The following is a 25,665-nucleotide window of genomic DNA, read 5'->3' as shown; positions in this document are numbered from 1 at the left end:
AACAGACCCTGGTGATGGTTACACGATACTGTGAATAAACTTAACGTCACTGAATTGTACACACAAAAATGGTAAACTTTATGTTATGTATATTTTACCAGAATTTAATAAAAAGCACTAAAAAAAAAGAGATATCATGAATTAATAGCAATAAAGCACAGTTTGTGACACCAGCACCATCATGCCAGGGCGGAACTGCACTGGAGTTTGCCTAGCTGTCCTGCCTCCCCAGGAAGCAGTGGGTTGGCCGAGTACCTGGTGACAACCCGTCCCCAAGGAAGGCAGGGCCAGGGGACAGAAAGGGTCGCCACTGGCCAAGGCATCTAGAGTCACAGTGATGATGAGCACACGTTCCTGCCACAGCTTGGTGCCTGGGTTTAACACGGGTCCCGGGACTCGCCCAGCACGTCCTGGGAGGGCAGAGACGGGGCCCTGCACATCGACGGCCAGCACTGCCCCTCATGCCCTGGACTCTCCTCTCTCATCTACCAGGTCCTCACTGCGTGCCTTCTAGGGACACACGAGAGGTGAACCAGCTGCTCCTCACAACAACCCCTTCCTTGCACGGAACCTGAGGCACAGAGAGGCCACAGCAGGTTCCTGGGGTTCAGTGCCACCCCAGGAGTGCCTTCAGTCGGAAGACCTACACAGTCTAGCATCAGAGGGCAGCCATACCTTCTGTCTGAGTTGTGCCACCAGGGAGCTCAGGAGATGTGCCCTGTCTCCAAGCCTCTGGAGCGCCAGTCCCGTGGATGGACCATCAACCGGCACAGCTCCTCCTGCAGAGAGAGAGATTTTTGTCAGACTCACATCTCCTAAAGCCCTGGGAACTTCCAACTGCCTGTCCTCCCTTTGAGGAGATGGACATCTGAGGCATCCAGGGCAGAGGTGTGTTCTTCTCTGCCTTCCCCTAAGGATGCCTACTGTCACTGCTGGTCTGCTGTGACGTTAAGATGTTCTAAAGCTGAGTGGATGCAGCTGGGTGCCCCCAAAGACTGAGATGAGCTGCACATGAAGAACAATCCTTATGCCAAGAAAGCAGGAGTCTTCGTGGAGAAAAAAATCCAACCTTTCCAGCTAGTGTCTGGTAGAGGCCAACCTGCATAGCCTCCTGGTCGTTTGGCTGGGAATTAAGAAAATGTCCACGAACCCACAGGTCAAAGAAGAAATCACAGTGGACATTAGAAATTATTTTGAACTGATTATCATAAAAGCACTGCTTATCAGACTTAAGGAATGCATCTAATGCTGTCCTTTCAAAAGTATTTATAGCCATACAAGCTTATTTTAGAAAAGAAGGATGAAAGATAAATGAACTGAACATCCATTTGAAAAATGAGGAAAAAAAGCAAATAAAGTACAAGGAAGGACAGAACAAAGTCAGTATTAGATGCTGAGGAAACAGAAAACAACGTGCAACAGAGGGTGAATAAGACCAGAGGAGGTTCTTTGAAAAAGTTAAGTTCCTGGTGAGATTAAGCAGGAAAAATGGACAGAAACAATACAGCAGATGGAAAGGCTGTTACTTTAGATCCTGGGGGCTGTGAAAACGTGTGGAGAATACACTCCCCAAAGCAACTTTATGCCAAATTTTTGAATATTTAAATGAAATAGTCAATTTTCTAGCAAATTATAACATCAAAAAATGACACAGAAAAAGGAAAATCTAGATAGTCCTTTAACTGTGAAAAAAACCTGAACTAAAAATTTAAAACTTTCCCACAAGGAAAACTCTATGCCCAGGTGGTTTCAAAGTTGAAGTCTATCAATTGGTTAAGGAAAAATTAACATAAGTCTAATATAAACTTTTTCAGAAAACAGAGAGAGAGTGAACATATTCCAACTTATTTATGAGGCCAGAATAATCCTGATTCCAAAACCTGACGTGAACATCAAGAGGAAGGAAAATTATAGGCCAATCTTACCCATAACATAAATGTGATAATTCTCAATAAAATATTAGCAGAAGAATATATCACATGTTGAGTTTATTCCAGAAATGCAGGGTTGGTTTAACATTCAAAGACCAATTTAAGCTTCTCATTCTAAACAAAATGAATGTGTGTGTGCATTCCACCCCACTCCTCTCCCTGATTACAGCTGACAGCCCTGGACACCACACACCAAGCCAGATGAGGAGATTCTGAACAGGGAGGAAAAGCAGGCAGAGAGGCTGGGGACCTTGGGAATCAAAGGATGACCCACAGTGAGTTCCTGGAGTTTTTTCCTTCCTGTATTTCCCAACTTTGGTGCTGGAGCAGCCACAACTCAGAGATACCACTGAGCTAAGACCAGGAACCAAGGCCCAGGAAAAGGGAGACCCGCACGGCTGCTGGTAAAACAGAAGCAGAATTAAAACAGACTCAAAGACAATCAGGATTTCATGACACGACACTCAAATGTCCATGACAGAATCCAAAATTACTCATTATATCAACAACAAGGAAAATCTCACCTTGAATGGAAGAAGACAACAACAAGATGACAGATTAAGGTGACTCCAACAGGCAATCTGATACACTCTCAAAACAAATGAATATTGGAAGTTTCAGCAAAGGGATAAAAAATACAAAGCAAAACAAAATGGAAATTTCAGAACTGAAACCATAATAAAAATCTCACTGTATGGGCTTGATAGGAGAATGGAGACAACAGAAGAAAGAACTGGTGAACTTGAAGATATAATAGAAATTCTCCAATCTGAACAATAGAGAAAACAGATTGGAAACAGACAGACAGACAGAGCCTCAGTGACCTGTGGGAGAATAACAAAAGATCTAACACTCTTGCCATTGGAGTCCCGAAAGGGAAAAACAGTGTGGAGCTGAAAAAAATACTTGAAGAAATAATGGTTGAAAGCTTCTCAAATTTGGCAAAAGACACATCTTCAGATTCAATGTCAAAAGGATAAGCCAAGGAAATCTGTGCACAGACCATCATAATCAGATTTCTGAAACTAAAGACAAACTCTGAAAGCAGGCAGAGAGAAATGATTCACAGGCAATGGACTGCTCATCAGAAATGATCATCTGATTTCTCACCAGAAGAAAATGCTATATTTTAAGTGCTGAAAGCAAAGAACTGTCAACTCATAATTTTATACCAGTGAATATACTCTTCAGGGATGAAGGTGAGATCAAGACATCTCAGATGAAGAAAAACCAAGAGTTTGTCACCAGCAGTCTTGCTGTAAAGGAAGTGTTGAAGGAAGTGCTTCAGACAGAAGGAACCTGGAATCAAGAGTCATGGAGAGGGGAAGGATCCGGGAAAAGAATGGACCATACCTTTCCTCCTGAGTTTTTAAAATTATGTTTGACAGTTGAAAGCAAAAACGAGGATCCTGTCTGATGTGGTTCTCGATGTACAGAGGGGTGGTATTTGCGACAATAAAGGGGGTGATGGGGCCTGACTGGTGGTAAGATCCCCACATTCCACTTGAAATTGCAGTGTTGACACGAGTTGACTGTGATAAGCAAGGATATTGAAATCCCTAGAGCAAACACTAGAAAAGGTACCCAAGGAGATACACTGAAAAGCTAGATTAAAGTGGAACACTAAAAAATGTTCAAGTGACGCAGTGGAGGCAGGAAAGAGGAAACCGACGGACAGAAAACAAATGTGAAGTGGCAGGCTTGGCTCCTGACACGGCAACAATTACAGCAAGTGCAAATACTCTAAACCCATCCGCTAAAGTATCACAAGATGGATTTCAAAACTGCCTAGCTACATGCTGCCTACAAGAAATTCATTTCAAATGCAATGCTGGAGGTGGGTTAAAAGAAAATGGACGATAAAGATATACATGCAAACGCCAATCAGAAGAAAGCAGCACTGGGACTTCCCTGGTGGTCCAGTGGTTAAGACTCTGTGCTTCCAATGCAGGGGGCTAAGGTTCTGTCCTTGGTCAGGGAACTAAGATCCAACATGCTGTGCAGCTTGGCCAAAAAAGAAGAAGAAGAAAACTGGACTGGCTGAATTAGCATCAGACAGTAGACTTGAGAGGAAAGAAAATTACCAGGATGAAGAGGAACACCACATAATGATACACAGGTGAAATCACCAAGAAAACATAAATGTATATGCATTGAACAACAAAGCTTCAAAATACATTAAGCAAAAACTGATAGAATCATGGCAAAAAAATACAGATTTGTATTACAATAGGAATAGGAAGAAACCTTAATCTGACAAAAAAAAAGTAAATATTAAACTTTAAAGTGTTGAAAGTTCTTCTCTGGGATCAGGAAGAAAGCCAGCTATGATCAACATCATACTAGAGATTCCACTCAGGGGAAGTAATACAAGAGAAAAAAGTAAAAGCTATCAGCACTGGAAAAGACAAAAATAAAACGTCCACTATTTGGGACAAGATGACTAGGTAGGCAGAGTGTCCTGCCTGCCCCTTCCTTTCCTTCCTGAACAATGGACCCATAAATGATCAGGTGGGTGGTGGCAGGAGGTTACCCTCTGTGAGCGATCTGCCTGGGGGCTGGTGGCCCAGCAGGTGAGGGTGTCAGGGTGGAGGGCAGCCTGGTTTGGCTGTCAGAGCCCGGGAGGGCCTGGGTAAAAGGGTGGCGCCTCCATGTAGGGAAAGGCCTCCGTGCTAGGGAGGCTGCTCACACCCGGGAACTGGATTGAAGAAATAATGTACTGAGGAGGTCGGGAGCCAGGCTTCTCGTTGTCGGAAAAGGAAGTTAAGAGTAATGAAAGCGGAGACTAGAACAAGCCTGTGATCCTGGACCAACCACAGAGGAACAGACTGACGGATAAGTTTGTCTTAAATTAAGACCTTCTGATGCCTCAGGAGATGGAGCCAAAAAAATATTGCTAAGATTTATGGCAGGGTGTTCCGCCTATGTTTTCTTCTAGGACTTTTATGATTTCTGGTCTCACATTTAGGTCTCTAATCCATTTTGAGTTTATTGCTGTATACGGTGTTAGGGAGTGTTCTAATTTCATTCTTTTACATGTAGCTGTCCAGTTTTCCCAGCACCACTTATTGCAGAGGCTGTCCTTTCTCCATTGTATATTCTTGCCTCCTTGGTCATAGAATGAAATTTTGCCATTTGCAACAACATGGATGGACCAGGAGGGCATTATGCTAAGTGAAAGAAGTCAGACAGAAAAAGACAAATACCGTATAACACTTATAAGTAGAATCTAAAAAATACAACAAACTAGTGAATATAACTAAAAAAGAAACAGACTCACAGATACAGAGAACAAACTAGTAGTTACCAGTGGGGAGAGGGAAGGGGGAAGGGGCAAGATAGGGGCGGGGGATTAAGAAGTACAAACTATTACGTATAAAATAAATAAGATTCACGGATATATTGTACAGGAGATGGCCAGCTGTGCTGTGTCAGCAGGAACCAGAGCAACGGCTCTCGCGACTGCTACTGGGAGAGGAAATGGTGTGAATAGTCTGGAGACAGCCAGACAAGAGTACACACGTGTAGTTCCACTTGTATGAAAACTCAGCCACAGGGTGAGGAGTCAGGACAGCGGCTGGCTCAGGAGGACAAGGGGCTCCTGGGATAGCACATTTTAACAGCTCCTCGGGCTGTGTTACTAGACAGTCACTGGACGGAGCACACGACACGACACAAGGATTCTCACCGGTGGTGTCTGTGGAGGCCAGGACACTGGGTTGAACGCCAGCACAGGACGAGGTCGTCTTCGAAGCATCTAACACATCTTCTAGTTGTTCCTCCAATGTTTTTAATTTATGCTTTAGAGTTCGCATTTCTGCTTCAAGGGCCAGAACATAATCTTCCAAAAAAACCCAGTAAACACACAGGCACATGTGTTTATACTCTCACCCTTTATCTACCACCCTTGTCCTCCCCTGCCCGACCCTCATGACTGTCCCATGCTGTCTGATACCCTCCCCTCCAGAGATCAGCTCGCCATGCTCTCCGAGGGGGCCCCATGGTCAGGAGCGAACACTCACCCTCCTTCAGTCCCGCAACCCTTGACGCACCGACACAACCATATCAACCTGAGTGCAGCTGTCTCAGGCGCTGCCCCTCCACTCACCACCCCTCGAGACCCTGCTCCAAATAGCGTGGGGCTGGGCGACCTTTGGGGCCTGGATGCTCCCCTGAGGAAGGGCCTGCTCCCCTAGCCCCACCTGCCCACTCCAGGAGAGCACAACGCCAACCCAGTCCCTGGTCCAAGTCTCGCTCTGGTTTTTAAGTGCGTCAAGTGTGTATCCTTCACTTTTTCCCTCCACTTACCAATAAAAAGTTTCTATTGTATATAAAATATTTGACTTAAGACCCTTCCCTTGGAGGAAAAGCAGCTGTCATACTTTGAAGTAATCTATCAAAGGGGATGTTCACTTGTAAGACTCCAAGTGAAGCCTATCGTGGACCCAGTAGAGATGGCATCTCATCCTCCCTCTCCCCTTCGCTCACCAGGTACAGCTGAATCAGCGGCTGCCTTTGGGTCAGGCTGGTTTGTTTGTGAGGTCTCCCCTCCTAAGTGGGCAGAAGGAAGAATCTGATCACTTAGAGTTTCCATTTCTTTCCTCATCTGTGCAATAACATTTCGCAAGCTTGTGTTCTGCTCTTGTAGCTGCTGGATCACAGTAGATGGAAAACTTTTACTTATTTCTTCTTCTTGATGCCTTACAAGCATCTGCCAAATACGGAAAAAAAAAAAAAAAAAGAAAAAGAAAGAAAAGAAATTGGTTACAGCCAAGAACCGATGATTCCCTTGTGCACTGAGGCCGGCTGCATCTGCGTCCACCTGCCCCCTGTTCCTGCTCCCCGTCATCTGTCCTGGAGGTGGGCAATGTTGACAGAAGTATGAAAAAACTTTTTCTTCTGTGTTTCATAAAGACAAGACCACGGTTTTTCAAAGATAACTTTTATTGAGAAATTTGGGGACCCTTCCTTTTTAGTCAGAAGCCCATCATTCACCCATTAGAGTGGCAGTTATAAAAAAGACGATAACAAGTGTTGCTGAGGATGTGGAGAAAATGGAATCCTTGTGCACTGTAAAAGGTAAAGGTACGCAGTGGCTTGTAAATGTAAAATGGTGCAGCTGCTGTGGAAAACAGTCTGGCTGTTCCTCAACAAAGTAAACACAGAGCTATTATACGACCCAGCAATTCCACTCCTAGGTATAGACCTAAGAGAACTGAAAACATACATACACACAGAAACCTGTACACAGGTTTGGAGCAGCACTATTCATAGTAGCCAAAATGGAAATACTCAAATGTCTACCCACAGGTAATGGATAAACAAAGGGTAACACTGTGAAACATTACTCAGCCAGAAAAAGGAACAATGTTCTGACACATGCTACAACATGGAAGGACCATGAAGACATCATGCTAAGTGGCAGTCAAGGACTTTAAAGCAGTTCCCATAAATATACTCCAGGATTTAAAGAAAAACATGAACATGAAGAGAGAAATGGAAGATATCAAAAAAGAACCAAATAGCATCTACAGAGATGGAAAATATACTGTCTGAAGGAAAAATTCACTGGCTAGGATGGGATTAAGAGCAGATCAGACACTACAGGAGAAAAGATGAGGGAACATAAACACACAGCAGCAGAAAGTATTCAAACTCAAGCACAGAGTGAAAGAGACCAAAAAGAACAAATAACAACAGAGCTCTAGTGACCACGGAATAATGTGAAGCAGAAACACACTAACCCAGATCATTGAGGGGGACAGAAAAGGATTCAGAACTTGTTGGCAAAAAAATTTCCAATTTGATGAAAACGTAAGTCCACAGATCCAAGAAGTTCAAGAAAACTGAAGCAAGATAAACACACAAAAAGTTACACCAAACAGCACATCATGGTCAAATTACTAAAAAACAATGATAAAGAAAACCTCTTAAAAGCGACCAGAGGAAAAAAAGACACATTATGTTCCTGCAGAAGAACAAATACAAGAAACTGACAACTTCTCATGAGAACCAATGAAATCTAGAAGACAATGGAACCATGTGCAGAAAGAAAATAAAAACCTGTCACCCAGAGTGAAAATCTCCTTTGAAAATGATGGCAAGAGAGACTTCTGCCTTTGACCATGAGGGATTTGCTGCTACGGGACTTGCCCTCTGGCTGTAAACAACTAGAAAACCACACAAATTCTATGAAACCACTGTCTTCAGACACTGCCTGTACAGTGGGTGCCAGAGGAGGGGACAGAGGAAGGGAGCCCGTGGTTTGCCTAGTTCTCTGCATCTGGGCCCAGCACAACCCAGCCCTCTGTGGATGTTTGCTTGCAGAAAGCACCAGGCTCCTCTCCTCCATGGCTGCCCCATCAGCACACTAACCTCCAAATGGGCAGGAAGGAAGGTCCTCCCCTAGGAAGCAGCACATGCTCACTCCCCACTCAAGGCCCAGGTCCCATCCTGAGACTTTCTGACTTTCCGACTGGTTGCTGGATCCTGCTTACCAGCAAAGCAAACCAGCCGGGCTCGCAAGGACCTTTGACCAGTCCTGCTGAGAGAGACCAAGACTATGTGAACACAACACGAGCTTCTAACAAGTTCAGAGATGCACAAACATGCCCATGCAGCATTACAAGAATCTGTGCAAATGATCCCAACGGCCATTAGTGAGAGAATGATGAAGTAAACCGTGGCATGGTCATACAATAAAGTACACAACCATTTAAGTTGCATTTTTGAAGAATTCTATTTTTTATTTATTCTCTTTTTGGCTGCGTTGGGTCTTTGCTGCTGCATGCGGGCTCTCTCTAGTTGTGGCGAGTGGCGGCTACTCTTCGTCGTGGTGTGTGGGCTTCTCATTGCCGTGGCTTCTCTTGTTGCAGAGCATGGGCTCTAGGTTTGTGGGCTTCAGTAGCTGCAGCACGTGGGCTCAGTAGTTGCAGCACACAGGCCCTAGAGCATGTGGGCTTCAGTAGTTGTGGTGCGTGGGCTCTAAGTGCGCAGGCTTCAGTAGTTGTGGCGCATGGGCTCAGTAGTTGCGGCTCACAACTCTAGAACGCACGTTCAGTAGTTGTGGCGCACAGGCTGAGCTGCTGCGTGGCATGTGGGATCTTCCCGGACCAGGGCTCAAACCCGTGTCCCCTGCATTGGCAGGCAGATTCTTAACCACTGCATCACCAGGGAAGTCCTGCATTTTTAAAGAATTTTAATGATGTGAGAAATATTTATGGAAACTTTAAAAGAGAATTAACGTTATATAGCATGACCTGAGCTATATGAACACAGTATGGGCACAGGAACATACATGAGATATGGAGATACAGGTGGCTGGAAGGAAATACACTAAAACATCTGAGTGTCAGACAGACACGATATGTTCTCTTCTCTGTTCCAAGCGATGCTGGCTCACATCTGCAGAGCTCACATCCATCCGCAGTGGGCCAAGTGTTCCCAGGGGTACCCCTCACACAGATGAGGAAACAGAGACGTGAGCTCTCGGGGGCCACCCGACCACACACAGCCACATGCTGATGACAGACAAGCACACGGCCTCATGAGTCTGACCCGGCCACGACGCTCAGCCCTGGCATTGAGCAAGCACGTGACACATGCTGTCACCAACTTCCCACTAAGGCACCACGGGGGACCCAAGAGGTCCGGCCAAGGAGGAGTTGAGCTGGGGTGAACCTTGGGCCCACCTGACTCCAGAGAACACTGTGCTGAACTAAAATTGTAAAATTTCTGCAGTGGCCACATATTTTTACTTTCAGAATGAAGCTATTTCTTCTGTTACTCACAGTTCCCAGCTTTTCAAGCCACCACTGGCTCTGCTATGCACCTGCTCTGTCGCCTTCCAGCCACTGCTCTGGCCCCACTGCTCCTGCTGCAAAAAGCCGACCTCCCTCTCTGTGCCCACTGGGCCATTTCCCACCCTCTCCGTGGCAGGGCCTCAGGCTGCTCCCACTCAGGCAGACAGCAGTGTGGTCGGGGCCGTGAGTGTGCAGCTGGCTGGTGCTACTCACATTCTCCCTCTGCCACCTGTGGGGCAGGGACCACTCCTCTCAGGTCCTCAGCTTCCTTGTCCTGAACAACAGGATCCACCTCAAAGCCGCAGTGCAGCCCAGTTGCAAGGCGAATCCTCTGCCCCTGCGGCCGTGGCTGCATCTCTGCCCCGGTAATGCCTGCCCGACGGTGGTGCCTTGGTCTCCGTGGGGTGATCACCACGGCTCTGCTGAGGCTCCGTGCTCGGAACTAGTACCAAGCGAGGGAGAAGATGTGGCCAAAGCCTAGAGCCTGTCCATCTGAACAGTGGAATCTGTGATGGGCTCATCGCTCCCCAGGAAGCACAGTGTCTCGCTCCCTGGCGGCCTCTATTTCTGACTTCGGTGTATGACAGATTCCCTCACTGCTCCTACCTTAGTGTTTGCCAAGGGCTCACCCCTGCAGAACTCGGCACCAACTGCTGCCCGCCCACACCTGCCGCTTTACCAGGTGGTCACATCCTTAACCTGTTCCCAGCATTAAGGCCCCCTACAGGAGCACAGGTGTTTTGCTATTAGCTGCAGGATTCAAAAAACTTCATTCCATTGGGTCAGCCGGGATCTTGTGCAGCATTCTGCCCCACCCTGGGTCCTGGCTTGGAAGCCACATCTCTGTCAAGACCGCCACGCCAGCTCACATTCGCAGGTGCCTCCACTGCATCTCCCCGCTCTGCATGGATGGGCGGGGCACTTGTTTCTGACCCCTAGACCATTTCTAAAGCCCCTGTTTACTTAACAAGGCAACCAGCCATGAGAGGCCTCCCTGACCAGCCGAGCTGGTGCTTGGAGACACATGTCTTCTTTTAATTGCCAGCCTGGGGGGAAAATATGACAACGAAAAATTGGGGTGGGGGCTCATTGATAAAAAAAAAAAAAAAGAGGCATTTGCTTTCTCTATGTGTCCTAGGGAAGGCACCCATGCAGAGACCACCTGCTGTGAGCCCCCAGGACCACAGGTGACTCTGGAGGCTGGGGTCAGCCCCACCTGGGAACACCGGTGCTCCCAAACCTGACGACTGGCTGACAGGTGAATCTCCCCAGGGGCTTGTTAACAGACTCGTCTTTCGGAGCTCAACCCCTAAGGCATCGGGCCTAGTAGGTCCTGCTGGGACTCAGAGGGGTGTGTTTCGGAAGCTCCTGAGGTTTCTGAGGGTGGCCAGATTGGGGGCTGCGCAGTCACCTGTGCAGAGAGGACAGTCACTGCCCACATGGCATGGCTGGCAGGAGCCCACCTCCACCAGGTGAACGCTAGGTCAACCCAGCACCAACTGCGGGCAAGTGCCAGCCACAGAGGTCGCAGTGAGGCCCCAGGGCCCCCTTCCACCCGCAGTGAGCATGAGTCCTCCTAGCAAGGACACATGAGCTACGACCTGCACTCCCGCACGTAGGCACAAGCAGGGCTGGGTGGACGCCTGGAGACGCAGCTTGTGCCACATCCATCCTCCCTCTGCAGGTGGACAGCTGGACAGGTGGGAAGAGGCCAGCACCCCTGCAGACATCCTAAGGATTTCAGTGGCTCCATTATCCTGGACGACCGGGTAAGTGACTTTCCACAAATGGACAGAGGTCAGACTACTAAAACAATGGGCCATTGAACCAGGCAGGTCATGTCTGAGACAGGCTCGGGCTGCGCTCTGCTGGTGCAGCTCTGGAAGGCACTTCTCCTTGCGGGTTGCCCAGATTTCCTAGCAGCCCGGTGACAAGGCTTCCCTCTGGAGGCCTGGATGGACGGGGGACAAGGCAAGAGGCAAGGCAAGACATGGGCTGTGTTCACTGTAATGCCAAACTCTAGGCCTGCGCCAAGGGTCCCCCTCAGTGGAAGCAAATGCCCCCTCTGCAACTCTGAGTCAAATCCTGCCACTTCTGGCTTCAGGTTTTACTGGCGCTAGTCCTTGGCACCCCTCGGCCTGCAGACACAAGGCTCTGCTCTCTGCCTCTGTCGTCACATGGCCTTCCTCCTGTGTCTGTCTTCATGTGTGTTCTTTTCTAAGAACACCAGTCCTATTGGGTTGGGCCCACCCTGCTCCCATGTGATGTCATCTTAACTAATTCCATCCATAAAGACTCTATTTCCAAGGAAGGTCCCATCCTGAGGCACTGAGACCGGAACATGTCTTTTGGGGCCACCATTCAACCCGCAGGCATCCCACAGTATCAGGCTCTGGCCAGTGCAAAGCAGTAAGGAAGTCTGTGCTTTATGAGAGGAACGGCCGTCGTCGCATGTTGCATGGCTTACTCACCACGTAGGAAGAAGTGTGTTTTGGGATAAAGCTCTAACCTCTTGGTTCTTCGTGTTACTGTCTGCCACGGTGCAATATCTGAATTTGGGGTTTTTTGATATTTCAGATGCTGAAGATACAAAGATTGAGTGTAGACTCCCATTAACTGGTTGAGCTCAGCCTCACCCTTGTTTGTGCCAACAGTCATTTTAAAAGAAATAGGGCTGAAAAGACCTGCCTCCAGTGCTGGTTCTATTTGGCATATTTTCCCTCTGGCTGGGGGAGTGGGTGTCTCCAAGGCGCTTGGGAGGAAGAGCCGTGCGGAGGCTCAGCAGGAGGTGGCCCCTCACCTGCGCCTCCTCCTCAGGGTGGAGTCCGCGTGTCCGCAGCGCCTGCACAGCCTCGTCTCTCTCTCGGGTCACGGCCTTCAGCACCACCTCCTGGCCGCACAGCACCCGCTCTGTCTCCTGCAACTTGGCAGCAACCTGGGGAAAACAGACTCAGTTCATCCTGGGAGGATTACAAGGAAGCAGTGCCACCTTCAGGGTCCAGACCAGCTCCCCATCCTGCGGGGAAGCAGACAGCAGACACTCGGGTGAGAAACCCCAGCAAATACGTGGCCATCAGAGCCGGCAGAGCACAGCAATCGCTGATCCAGCTCCAGAGGCAGCTGCACTGGCCATTAGAGAAAGGCTATGGGCAGAGACTCATCTTATCACTTTAAGTCCTGTTGTTATAAATCAAACTGCTCAGTGAGGCTGAGTGTTTTCAAATGCAAAGGATAACTCAGTGAGGGCCCAAGCCGGGCTCCATGCACCTCAGTGGACGTTCCCAGCCCTTCCTCCTGCAGAAAGAAGTCAGACAGCCCTGGGGAGCAGAGACCTGGTCTCTGGCCGCGGTTAGGCCCTGAATCAAGTCCTCAGCCCGCCGGTACTGCTCCCGCTCGACACCCTCGCAGCGGCGCTGCCAGTCCAGCTCCAACTGCACCTTGTCACGCTCCAGGCTCTGCTCCCTCTCTACTGCCAGAGACAGCTGCTGTTTGTACCTGCGGGGGTGAAAACCACCAACTTGAACGTTTTCCTGAGGTCCCTTTGGGCTGTGACGTAGCTGAGGTGGGAGGCGCTCCTCCTGGGCCCCCAGGCCAGCCGTGTTCACGGGCTTGGCTAACACCTTCACACAGGCCCAGGTTCAGAGAGGAGCAGGCGGCCGGGTCTCCCAATACCGAGAAACCCAGCACTGTGGGAGAGGAGGTCAAACTCAGTAAGAGGAGACAGGAAGAAAGGCAGCAAACTCAGACAAACAAGAAAATGGTTGCACTAGAGAAACACAAGAGGGTTCACAGCAGAGCAGACAGAGCTCGATAGTCAACAGTGCGTTGAAAGGTCAAACAACTCAGAAGACCAGCGTCCATCTACCAGGGGGCTGGGAGAAATCAGAATGGAAGGAGGAAATAACCACGGAAATAGGAGGAAATCCACCATGGCTGGAGAGGGATATGCGCCTTCTGCCTGAAAGCTTCCGAGTGCTGGACAGGAGGGGCTTCAGACGCCATGGGGAAGGTACAGACCGCCGGCTGGGATGGAAGAAAAGTGCGTGGGGGAGTGAACCGGACCCGCACGAGGCTTCTCGTCAGCCACACAGAGCAATGCAGGGTGAAGATCGCTGGAAGGCCTCTTCCCCGGTGAGCAGGGCTGTGACCAGGGCGGGATGGTAACACCTTCTACAGGGGCCACCAAGTAAGGCTCCATCCTGCCCACTGCAGGGAGATTCTCCTGCTGGCCGTGCTGAGAGGACCACGTGGCCAGGACAACCCCGGCTGACAGCCGGCAAGGAAACAGACATCAGACCCACAGCTGCTGGAAGTGACCTCTGCCGACAACCTAGATGAGCTGGTAAGGGGAGCCCGAGCCTCAGAAGAGAGGGCAGCCCGGCCGACACCTTGATTCCAGCCGAGTGAGACCCACTTACTTGGGGGACCTGGCTGCCACAGAAACAGACCCTCAACAGAGGTGATGTAATTAGCAGAAAAATACTTTAGAACAGCTACTGTAAATATGTTCAGAGATTAAAGGCAACCACACACACAATGAGGAGAGAAATGAAAAGTGAAATGTCTGAAATAAAAAACCCACCAGCCTTCCTGGCAGATGAGACCTTGTGGGGAAAGCCTTAGAGGCTATCAAAAGAACATCAAATTAAAGCAAAGGAAACAGAAGAAAGACAATAGTAAGGATAAGAGCAGGTATCAGTGAAACTGAAAACAGAAAAACAATTGAGAAAAATCAATGAAACCAAATGCCGGCTCTTTGGAAAGATGTGTAAAATGGATAAATCTCTAGCTAGACTGATGGAGGAAAAAAGAGACAATACAAGTCACCAGTATCAAGAAGGAGAGAGGACACTGCTGCAGATTTGACACATATTAGAGGGACAATAAAGAAATACTATAAACAATTTTATGCCAATAAAGTCAACAATTAGATGAAATGGACAAACTCATGGAAAGATACAAATTACCAAAAGCGACACACACACACAAAATAGAAAACCTGAATATTCAAATAAATATCCAAAGAAACCAGACACAAAAGACTATAAACAGTAGGATTCCACGCAGATGAAATTCCAGATCAAGAGAAACCCACAGTGACAGAAAGCATCGTGGCAGGTGCCGAGGTGGGAGGGGACTTCGGGCTTCGGGTTTTACATCCTGACTGTAGTAGTGGTTATACTGCTTATTTATGTACATATTTGTCGAGATTCATCAATTGTACAGTTAAAATTGGGACATTTATTATATTTCAATGATTTCTCAAGAAAGAGAATATTATCTTTAGCCAAGTGCTCATTCCAACTGATAGGAAAAGACACTAACAGTCAGACAAAAGACCTCAGAGGTGATTCCTGACACAGGACCAAATGGCACACACACTTTTACAGCCCTGGTGCAGACCGAGAACCGCGCTCTGTGGGAAAGGCCTCCTCTGACCACCCACCCCGCCGCCCCATCTTCATCCCCTTCCCCCACGACATGGTACCTTCCAATGTCCTGCTGGCATCTGGCCAGCTGTGCCTTCAGCTTCACCTCTTCTTCCTGCAGCGCCTGAACCTGGAGGTCTTTGGAGATCATCTCCTTGGAAAGTTGAGCAATCTGGGCATCCCAGCCAGATTTTAGAGCTGATGCATCTTCCCGAAGTCTAAACAAAGAAGGGAAGCAACGTGAATGTGGGCGTGATTCTCACTAGAGCTCTCTTTTACAACAAATACACACACACACATGCACACAGCCCTCAAAGGAAATGCTACAGATCAGGGTCTCTTTCACACTCATCGGGGCAGAGGCTTCCTTGCCTAGATTAAGAAATGGTCCAACCCAAGAAGAAATACACACCCATCCCTCCCACCAACCCAAGCATCGACTAACACCTGCAGAATGCCAAGCCCACGCCAGGTGCGCGGGGAAATGTGTGCCAGGGCGTGTCTCTCAGAGCCAATGGTTGTTTTTTTTTTTGTTTTTTTTTGCGGTACGCGGGCCTCTCACTGTCGTGGCCTCTCCCGTTGCGGAGCACAGGCTCCGGACGCGCAGGCCCAGCGGCCATGGCTCACGGGCCCAGCCGCTCCGCGGCATGTGGGATCCTCCCAGACCGGGGTACGAACCCGCGTTCCCTGCATCGGCAGGTGGACTCTCAACCACTGTGCCACCAGGGAAGCCCGAGCCAACGGTTTTGAACCAGTGAATTCTGACTCACCTGGGCACCCCTTGCCATGCCCAGCAGAGCCCTTCCACATAGAGACATTCAACACATATCTCCAAATTGAACAGCAAGATAAGGTTCTACAGAAACCCTTTACATTCCTTGGAAGAATCACCAAAAATATGATAAATCTCCCAAGAAGAGAAACTTTAGAAAGAACACCTAACAATATTGACTAGAGTAGCCATGATATTAACCACACAAAGCTCGCAGGGTGGTCACCTTATTTGCAGCCCTGGCCTGTTTCCCTCCTAATCTGCACTCAGCATGCTGTGGGGTAAATGCTGTGATCACTCACTGGCCACTGCCCAGAGCCACAGGCCCACAGGTGGGCCACGGAGTGCAGTGCAGAGGTGGAAGAGCTGTGGGAAGGCAAATGGCTGTCAGCCGATAAGGCCTTGGATCAAAGTCCCGAGTGCAGCTGCCCTGAGCCTCAGACAAAGCTCCATCCGAACATGGGCAGAGATGGGAAGGAGAAGGGAGCAGGTTCCCTCGTGGGAAGCTTCTTTAAACATTTCAGCTTAAACAGGCCTAAACGCCAAGGCCGGTGTGCTGGGTTTTTTTTTTTTTTTAATAATTAAAAAATATATATTTATTTTTATTTTATTTATTTATTTGGTTGCGCCAGGTCTTAGTTGCGGCTCGTGGGCTCCTTAGTTGTGGCACGTGAACTCTTAGTTGGGGCACGCATGTGGGATTTAACGTTCCCTGACCAGGGATTGAACCCGGGCCCCCTGCATTGGCAGGCGGATTCTTAAATCACTGCGCCACCAGGGAAGCCCATATAATTTAAACGAATTACTTCTAGCACAATATGTCCAGAGTCATACTAACTCTTAACTAAGCTCATCCTAATATCACAACGGGCCACAAAAAGTTGGAAACTGCAGAACTTGTCCAGCTAAGACACAGTGCTGGTGTCAGAATGGGGGCTGGAGCTGCTCCCCTCCGGGTCTGCCCAGCACCCTCTCTCTGGGGCGGCACCTGCTCTGGTCCCATGTAGTTGTCGGGGTGAGAAAGTAGCAGGTGGGGGCCCAGGAACCTGTGACAAAGCTGGCCCCCAACCCAGGCACCGACCTGGAGCCAAGTCCACACCGGGAAGTGTGTGCGGGTGGGCTGGTTGCCCACAGCATCCGGGCTTCACCCTGGCTGTGCCCCACCAGACACTTAGCCCTGGAGCCTCGAGTGCCCCATGTCTGACGTGACAGAGGGAAATGAAAGGCTCTCCTCCGATCTGTGTGTCGCTGGAAGACGAAAGGACACGAGATGCCTGGCCTGCCCTGGAATTCCAAAGCACTCCTTCCCCTCTACCTACTCAGTTGCAACTCTGCTCCGAGGCCGAAGGACATCGGCTAGGAGGTGCTTTGTAACTGGACCTTATCTGATTTTCCGGGTGGGAAAGAGGAGCAGCTGGCGGCCCTGGGAAGTCAACTGCCCAGGCCTCACACATCAAGCAGGACATCCAATTTGAGCTTCCCATTACAGTCCCTGATCTGATTCTTCGTAATTCCATGTGTGTTGGGCTTCCCCAACTATAAGAGAAGGTGCTGGAGCTCGAGAACCATATTTTTAATTCTAACGAATTCCCACGAGATGATCTGCACACAGCAGGCTTTGCATGTGTCCATGAATGGGACCCTGGTTCCTGCTCCACTTTGCCAAGACCAAGCCAGCACAAGCAGGCCTGTGTTCTGGAGAGCAGAGAGCTCGCCCTCACTGAGTCCTGGCCTCCGACCAGCATTCGGACCAGCGCTGCCCAGCACTGGGCCATGGGCCACATGGGGCTCCCAGGCATGTGGCCAATTTGAATTGAGATGTGCCTTCAAAACTTAGCACCAAAAAATGCAAAATATCTCAATAATATTTTTTTCAGGCAAGTTTAGTCATCCTTCTTCAATAACTTTATATTGATTACTTATTAACGATATGCAACAAGATGGCATTTTGGTTAAAGTAAGTCCCCTACATACGAACCTTCAAGTTGCGAAGTTTCAAAGATGTGAACGTGGAGCTTACTAATGAAGACCTGATGGAATTGGAGACCCAGAGAAAGGACGAAGAGAAACACGAAGATGAAGAAGTAACTGAAGAACTGAAGAGATTCACGACGCAGGAAATGGCAAGGGATTTTCTTTATTTGAGGAGGCACTGATAGTATTTGAGGCACAGGACCCAAACGTAGAACGGTATACGAAGGTTGCAGCAGCCGTTCAGAATGCAATCCAGTGCTACCATGTCATCTATGACGAGAAAAGAAGAGCTACGACCCAGACATCACTGGATCGTTTCTTTAAGAGGGTAGATAGAATTGAACCCAGCAAGGAACCAGAACCTGTACCATTAAGGTCAGGTGTAGATGAAATTGCAGCTTGCCCTCCATCTCCAATTGCTGATGATCCTTCAGCTCTACCGCTTCCCACCTCATCTCCCTCCTCCAGTCAGTAACTGTTCTTGCCTATTCACTTGATGCCAGCCCCTGTATGCCAGCTGTTGTACTGTACTACTGTACTTTTCAAGGTACCATACTATAAGATTAAAAATGTTTTATTTTTTGTGTTTGTGTGTTTTTTACGTATTATTTGTCTGAAAAGTATTATAAACCTATTACAATACTATATAGCCTATTGTGTTAGTTGGGTACCTAGGCTAACTTTGTTGGACTCATGAACAAATCGGACTTAGGAACGTGTACTCGGAACGGAACTCATCCATATGTAGGGGACTTACTGTATACTGAGTTAGATATAATGTTATTGGAGTTAATTTCTTTTTTTTTTTTTTTCTTTCTTAAAATATTCATTTATTTATTTGGCTGTGCTGGGTCTTAGCTGTAGCATGCGGGATCTTTTTAGTTACGGCACGCAGGATCTTTAGCTGCATCATGTGAACTCTTAGTTGCAGTATGTGGGACCTAGTTCCCTGACCAGGAATTGAACCCGATCGTTGGGAGCATGGAATCTCAACCACTGGACCACCAGGGAAGTCCCCTGGAGTTAATTTCACCTATTTTTTTTTGCATCTTACCTCTGGGTACTAGGAGGTTAAAGTGCACCATATTCCATGTGATAGGTTATACACCTGCACGGACACACATGGTTCTCACAACACTGTCTCAGGTCATCATTTCTCTACTCTGCCATCCACAAACCAATGGTCTCAGGAAAACTATCACAAATAGGCCCAAAGAGACAGCAAGCTCACAGTATGGGCCGTTTTGTTGCTGATTTATAAAGGGTATGTCTGGGAATGAAAAGACACTGATACAGACACTAAGACTTCTCCTGGGAACCCAATGATGCTGCTTGTCATGGCCACTTGACTGGTCCCACGGAAGAACAGGAAGGAACGCAAGGGTGGACATGCCAAGAGGTGAGAGCAGAGGAAGGAGGCCTGCGTGCAGGAAGTTCTGTGCACCCGGATATTGGGATCTGAGTCGCCATCCGTGAGAAGGGCCCAGGGAGAGCCTGTCCAAACGGAGGAGAGGCTGGGGAAACACATGCCCGTCAGACTGAGCTGCCTCACCCCTCCAGCTACCGCTGCCTGCGTTTAACAGATCAAACAATACAACGTGTGACTCTAAGGAAGCTATCCTGAATAAATTTTAACTTCCTGGTATTTTATAGTTTAAGAGCCATTTTCCCCGTAAGTAGAAATATAACTTGGCAGAGAATTCTCTGTAAAAAAAAAAAAAAGACAAATATTTTCCAAACAAAGGAGAAAAGCCAGTTACTAAGCAGTAGGCTCTATAAATGACTTATTTATCTTCATTGTCTTCTGTAAACACAGCTTCTCTAAAGATCACTTCCTTACCGGCCGCCAAAAGGCTGAGTTCAATTATGACTTCAGTTACAGTGGCCCTTTGCAGACACCAGGCACAGTGGGACAGAGTGGCTTACATGTCATGGCCTGGTTAAGATGCCGAAAAAGAAAACTGGGTTTAAAAAGAAACTAGTTGGGAATTCCCTGCAGTCCAGTGGTTAGGACTCTGTGCTTTCACTGCCGAGGGCCCGGGTTCAATCTCTGGTTGGGGAACTGATCCTGCAAGCTGCATAGTGTGGCCAAAAAAATAAAAAATAATTGTAAAGAATGGTTTTTGATTTAAAAAATCAAAAAGAAACTAGTTTATGGAGAAACTAGAACCTTTGTGAAAAATGGTGCATCCACTGTGGAAAACAGTTCGGCAGGTCCTCAGAAAGTTAAACATAGAGTTACCGTGTGACCTACAACTCCACTTCTGCGTACATACCAAAAGAACTGAGAAGAGACTTGAGCAGATATTTTTTCACCCATGGTCATAGTAGCACTAGTCACAGCAGCCAAAAGGTGGAAACAACCAAAATGGCCATCAGCAGATGAACTGATAAACAAAATGTAGTTCTATACAAACAATGCAACGTTATTCAGCCTTAAAAAGGAAGGAAATTCTGACACCCGCTACAACGTGGATGAACCTTGAAGCCATCATAGAGTGGAACAAGCCAGTCACAGAAGGACAGACACTGTAGGATTGCACTCATGTGAGGTCCTTAGGGTAGTCAAATTCACAGAGACAGAAGGTAGGATGGTTGGTGTCAGGGGCTGGGAGAGGGGGATGGGGAGTTACTGTTTAATGGGCAGTTTTAGTTTTACAGAGAAAAGAGTTCTGGAGACCAATGGGGTGATGGTTGCACTACTGTGAATGTACTTAACGCCACTGAACTTAAAAATGGCTAAGATGGTAAATTGTATGCTGTGTATCTACCACAAATAAATAAATGCACACATTCATACATACATCCACACATACTAGCCACATACTTTCAAATAAAGGAAAATGAAAAAAGAGAGTGGTTAAGAACAGTGACGGAGGGGCTTCCCTGGTGGCGCAGTGGTTAAGAATCCGCCTGTCAATGCAGGGGACACGGGTTCAAGCCCTGGTCTGCGAAGATCCCACACGCCGCGGAGCAACTAAGCCTGTGTGCCACAACTACTGAGCGTCTGCTCGAGCCCACAAGCCACCACTACTGAAGCCCACGCGCCCTAGAGCCCGTGCTCTACAACGAGAAGCCACCGCAATGAGAAGCCTGTGCACCGCAACGAAGAGTAGCCCCCGCTCGCCGCCAACTAGAGAAAGCCCACACGCAGCAACGAAGACCCAACACAGCCATAAATAAATAAATAAAATTAAAACAACAACAACAACAGTGACGGGAGTTGCAGGAGTGACTCCCAACAGCCTGTGCCCACTTCCCTTCATCTGAAACAGGTTAACTAGGCAGCCAGGCCCTCAGCCGCAGCTCACTTGTCAATGGCGGCGTCCTTCTCCTTGGTGGTGTCCGCCTGCCTCCACTCAGCCCTGCGGAGCTGCACCTCGAGGTTCTCGCAGTTCACCTGCAGCTCCAGGGCCCTGGCCTCTACCGCCTGCAGCTGCTCCGCATGGGCGCTCTTCGCTGCCATCAGCACCGTGTCCCTCTCCCTGGCCAGACGGTCCAGCTCCTCATGCCTGAAACACAGTGAGGTCCCCAGTGGCTCACATAGGCCCTGCTCAGGACCCCCGAGCCTAGAACCTTCCTCATTCTGCAGGAGTGCTGCATGAGTGTCCTCCTGAAGGGCACTTCTGCCCGCTTCTCTCTGCTCCTCACTCCTCACACAAAAACACTGACTGAGAGATTCTCAGACGCCGGGCCCCAGCCCTCCCAAGCTCACAGTCCATGGGAGAAAGACCCCAGAACATGTGCTTCAGTGAAGGGCCACCAGCAGAAGCGGTACGGACTCGGGAAGCAGAAGGCAGGTGTAAACTGCCCTGGCCTCGCAGCTACCCCATTTGCTGGGCTGCTTTCAACCCGGAATCTGAGGCTTCCCAGAACTGGGGGCCGCGGGATGCAGGCTGCATGTCTGTCCTTCGCTAGAGATGCCAAACCTACTGGAACTCTGTCAACAGAACATTCGTCTCGAAAATACACTGTTGGGTGTCGCTGACAGCTGACATGATGTCCATGATGTTTTATGCTTTTATTCTATTTGGTTTCGATGAAGAGTAAAAAGCCCTAAAAAATGTAATTCCACATGATTTCTTTCAGATTCCATCAGCATTGTTCAATGAGATGGTTAAGCCTTATTTAATCAAGTCGCATGCCGTACTTTTCATTCCAATTACAATCAATCTTCATCTTACTCACCTTGCAAACTGTTCAGTATTTTCCACCTTCTAGTAGCAAAAAACTATACTCATGCCAGTTGCTGTATCCATTAGTTTCTGGCAGGATATACCTTTCTTTTTCACCAAATCACAACAAAAGTTTGATCATGACAGCTAGTGAAGGGAGGGAGTTATTTCTGCACTGCATTATTCTGTGACCATTGGTTAGTTACTTTCAAAAGGCAAACACCAAGACTCCAGGGCATGGACACCCCAGCCCACACCAAGGAACCAAGGAACACAGGTTTCTTGTCACCTTGGCTCCGTAAATAACGCCACCTGGGCTGCACACGACTCTGCGGGGTCACGCAGTGTGTGAGGACACGGAGCATCTGTGTGCATCCTGCTCCCAAGACTTGTTTCAACGGGTCAAGTATATCGGCTCTAAGTGTCAATCTGGACGGCTTTCAGCAATTCATTTTACAAGGCGTGTTCTGTAATTCTCAGTGTTCTGATGATATTCCTCCAAACACACACAAATATACTAATTTGAACTGAAAAGTGAGGGGAGACCCTGGAAGAGCAGGCCTGACCCAGCTAACAGTCCCACAGAAGGGCTGGGTCTGCCCCCAAGGGGATCAGGGAACGTTTTCCCTACGCTGACACTGGAGCCAGAAACACTCACTTCCTCCTAAACGTCTCCTCTTCTTTTTTCTTGGTGAGCTGCACAGAGTGAAGTTTACCCTCTAAGTCTTTTATCCTGAAAGAATCAAATATTAGTGGAAAAAGCAGGTAAGGGGCTACAGCAAAGCCGGCCTGGAAAAAGCCAGAACAGGCAGATGCCTCCAGGCTGGAGTCCAGACCATGCAAAACATCGGGCGCATTGGCCACCTCCGCCCACAGGGAGATGGCGAGACTCCGCACCGGGCGTCCTTCACGGCAGCCAGGTCCCTGAGTTCCCAGTCTCTGTGCTGCAGCCTATCCTCCAGCTCTGCATTCACCGCCTCGGCGCTCTGCAGGGACTCCGCAGCCTTCACCCCGGCCTCTCTCAGGGCCACGAGCTCTTTGTTCAGCAGTTTAATCTTTGAAAGAGAAGAATTCAAAATAAGGATGTAAGTGGAACAAACTGAGGTGCTAGAGGTAAGCCTTACCATTTTATCAGAACTGGGAGCGAAGGAAAACTGGAATTTGAGAAGCAATAGAACAGTGAGTCTCCTCACGTGCTCCCACAACCTTGAGAGCACGGGCCCCGTGTGAGTCCCCGTCGTACCCCAGCACCCGACTCGGGCATGATTTGATACTGGAATCACACAGCCAGATGGAGGCTGTACGAACGTGGCTCCCTGCTGAGTAACCCCACTCAAACCCCAGCCACACATTCAATTTTTAAATAGCTTCTCTGGGCCTCAGCTTCCTCGACTATAATGCAGAGGTGATGGTACTGCTGCCCCCAAATCAGTTCTGTGTATAACCTGTGATGCCCTCAAGGGGCAGGTGTTCAGGGGACCAGAACCGACTCGTGGCAGCTGGAGATGGGAGTGGGGCATGCCCTGGCTCACCCACCCCTGTCCCCTGCTCCTCTGACAGGAGTGCCCACTGCACTGTGAGGCACAGGTTGGCCCTGCACATCCCGCCTGCTCTCTCTCCCCTGGTGCTCAGAAGTCCTCAAAGTGGCCTCGGGGCGGGGGTGGTGGCGGTGTCACTGTGAGGCAGCCCCAGCCTCAAGGTCCTACTGGCCCTGGGTGCATTCCTCCAGGGGAAAGTCAGGGAGACTCCGCAGAGGGGTCAGGCAGGGCCTGGTGCTGCCCCCTGGACTGCAGCCCTGTGGGGAGGCTGGCAGCCTAGAGGAGGGACCTTGCTGACCACTAGTGCAGGGTGTCGACCTTACTACTAACACCTGGCTAGACGCTGCCCAGATGTGACCAGCTGGGGCAGCAGGGCCGGGCCAGGCATCAACCCTGCTTCCTTGTCCCCTTGTCCTCCCCTCCAGGCTGCTCCCTGTCTCGGTGCTAAAGGCCAGGCATGCGTGCTCCTCATGTGTGCCCTGGCCATGTTGGGGCCAGTGCTTTAGAGAAGTCCTGTTCACGGAGGGGAGCCGGCACCACGGCTGGGAGCACCAACTGCAGACAGGCCTCCTCCTGAAAACAGGGGGATGAGTGGCACCTCCTCACAGGCCCATTCCGAGGTGTCACGGGAGTACACAGGCCAAGGACAGAGTTTGCGGGGTGGTGGTTTCTCCAGAGGGAGACACTTCCTCAAGGTCAGGTAACTAGACCTGGACTGGTGGCACAAGCGTTCCTCTGGCTGGGCAGAGTGGCCATCACTCCTGACCGGGGCCCTGGCAGGCACAGTGGCAAGCATGTCACCTGCATGTCACCCCCAACTCTGTGTGGCAGAGATCGAGGCCCACGTACAAAGCGGGAGGCCTTCACGTGAACCCTAACTCGCAAGGGGCTTCTCACTTCTGCTGAGGAAACGATCACAGTCCGAGGGCGCCCTCTACCTTGAGCTCGTGTGCTAGGACCACATTGCTCATGCTGTCCGCCTGCAGGCGGAACGCGTGCTCCCGCTTTTGCATTTCAGATTCAAACTCCTGGAGCAGCTCCTGGAACAAAAAGAGCTGGTGGTGAAAAGAGCACGGTGGGGCCAGCAAAGACCCACTGGCACGCTGAGGGCAGGAGGGACGCAGAGGACCTAGCGGAGGACGAGGTCAAGAGTGGGACTGGGACCTGTAACGCTGCATGAAGGACATCGGAGGGCTCTTCCCACCGTGGACGTAGGTTTGTCCCTCTCCCCTGTGGTCCTGTGGGGTTTTGCTCTGCACAGACAGAGCTGCTAGTGGACCCACAAGGAGAGACACCAGGCCCATGAGCTCAGAAGCACCCCTCCCAGCAGTTCTGTTGTTGGTTCCGTCTATGTCTCTCTCTAAACAACACGCCACTCTTCCCTCCGCGCTACCTGCCGGCTTCCTGAGCAGCCCCACCCCACACCCCCGACACGGGGCTTACGGCTCCACTCCCCTGGCTGTGTAAGCCTCACCCACGGGCTGAACCCAAAAGTCCATAAACTATTACAACAATAAAGTGATTCACGGCTCACCCAACAGCGAACGATTATGACGGTTCCCATCTCATTTCTCCCAGAGTTTTCAATTCTCTGTCTCTCTCGCCGCCCCTTCTCTGTCTGGTTCTCTCCTGTTTCCTGAGTGGTGTCTGCTTCCCAGGACACACCCCATAATGTGACCCTTTCTTCTCCTGGGGTATGGTCCCTCCAGGGCCCTCAGTCTCCATGCCCATCTGGTCTCTCCCTGGGCTGCCTCACAGCCAGCATCCAGGCCCGAGACTCACAGCTCCCCTAGGCGGTCCTCGGTATTCCTGGATGCCCTCATCCTCTCTCCTGGTTTACTCCTGCTGGAAAGGACCTCCTTCCCCAGCTCAAGAGCTCCCATCAGGGTGAGAGTCCCACGATCCCCTGCCCCACTCGGCCTTCTCCCAGAGGGCTGGAGTGGGAGCTGCCCTCAGTTTCCCTGCCCCACCTCTCTCAGACTCACGGGCTTCCAGGTGAGGCTGCCAGCTCAGCCCTGTGACTGGGGCCACCCAGTCCTGGGGA

At 49.5% G+C, this 25,665-nt stretch overlaps 1 protein-coding gene across 3 annotated transcripts in view; it reads right to left on the bottom strand.

The window, feature by feature from the left end:
- The window catches only part of CCDC57 (coiled-coil domain containing 57), a gene marked incomplete at its 3' end in the record, with an annotated part of 106,544 nt that overhangs the window by 58,731 nt on the left and 22,148 nt on the right, over positions 1–25,665 (bottom strand). For all 3 annotated transcript variants that reach the window (XM_079904002.1, XM_079904003.1, XM_079904004.1), the window contains 10 exons: positions 24,560–24,661; positions 22,981–23,138; positions 22,742–22,816; positions 21,220–21,420; positions 15,222–15,380; positions 13,066–13,228; positions 12,534–12,668; positions 6,420–6,642; positions 5,620–5,772; positions 676–779 (listed from right to left, as the gene is read on the bottom strand). In XM_079904002.1, coding sequence (XP_079760128.1) covers positions 676–779; positions 5,620–5,772; positions 6,420–6,642; positions 12,534–12,668; positions 13,066–13,228; positions 15,222–15,380; positions 21,220–21,420; positions 22,742–22,816; positions 22,981–23,138; positions 24,560–24,661 — 1,473 coding nt within the window. The remainder of the gene's footprint in view (positions 1–675; positions 780–5,619; positions 5,773–6,419; positions 6,643–12,533; positions 12,669–13,065; positions 13,229–15,221; positions 15,381–21,219; positions 21,421–22,741; positions 22,817–22,980; positions 23,139–24,559; positions 24,662–25,665) is intronic.

This window comes from Stenella coeruleoalba, assembly GCF_951394435.1.
Source record: "Stenella coeruleoalba genome assembly, chromosome: 19".
NCBI classification, from domain to species: Eukaryota; Metazoa; Chordata; class Mammalia; order Artiodactyla; family Delphinidae; genus Stenella; species Stenella coeruleoalba.
Note: the sequence above shows the minus strand (reverse complement) of the source record. Positions and strands in the feature narration are given on the sequence as shown.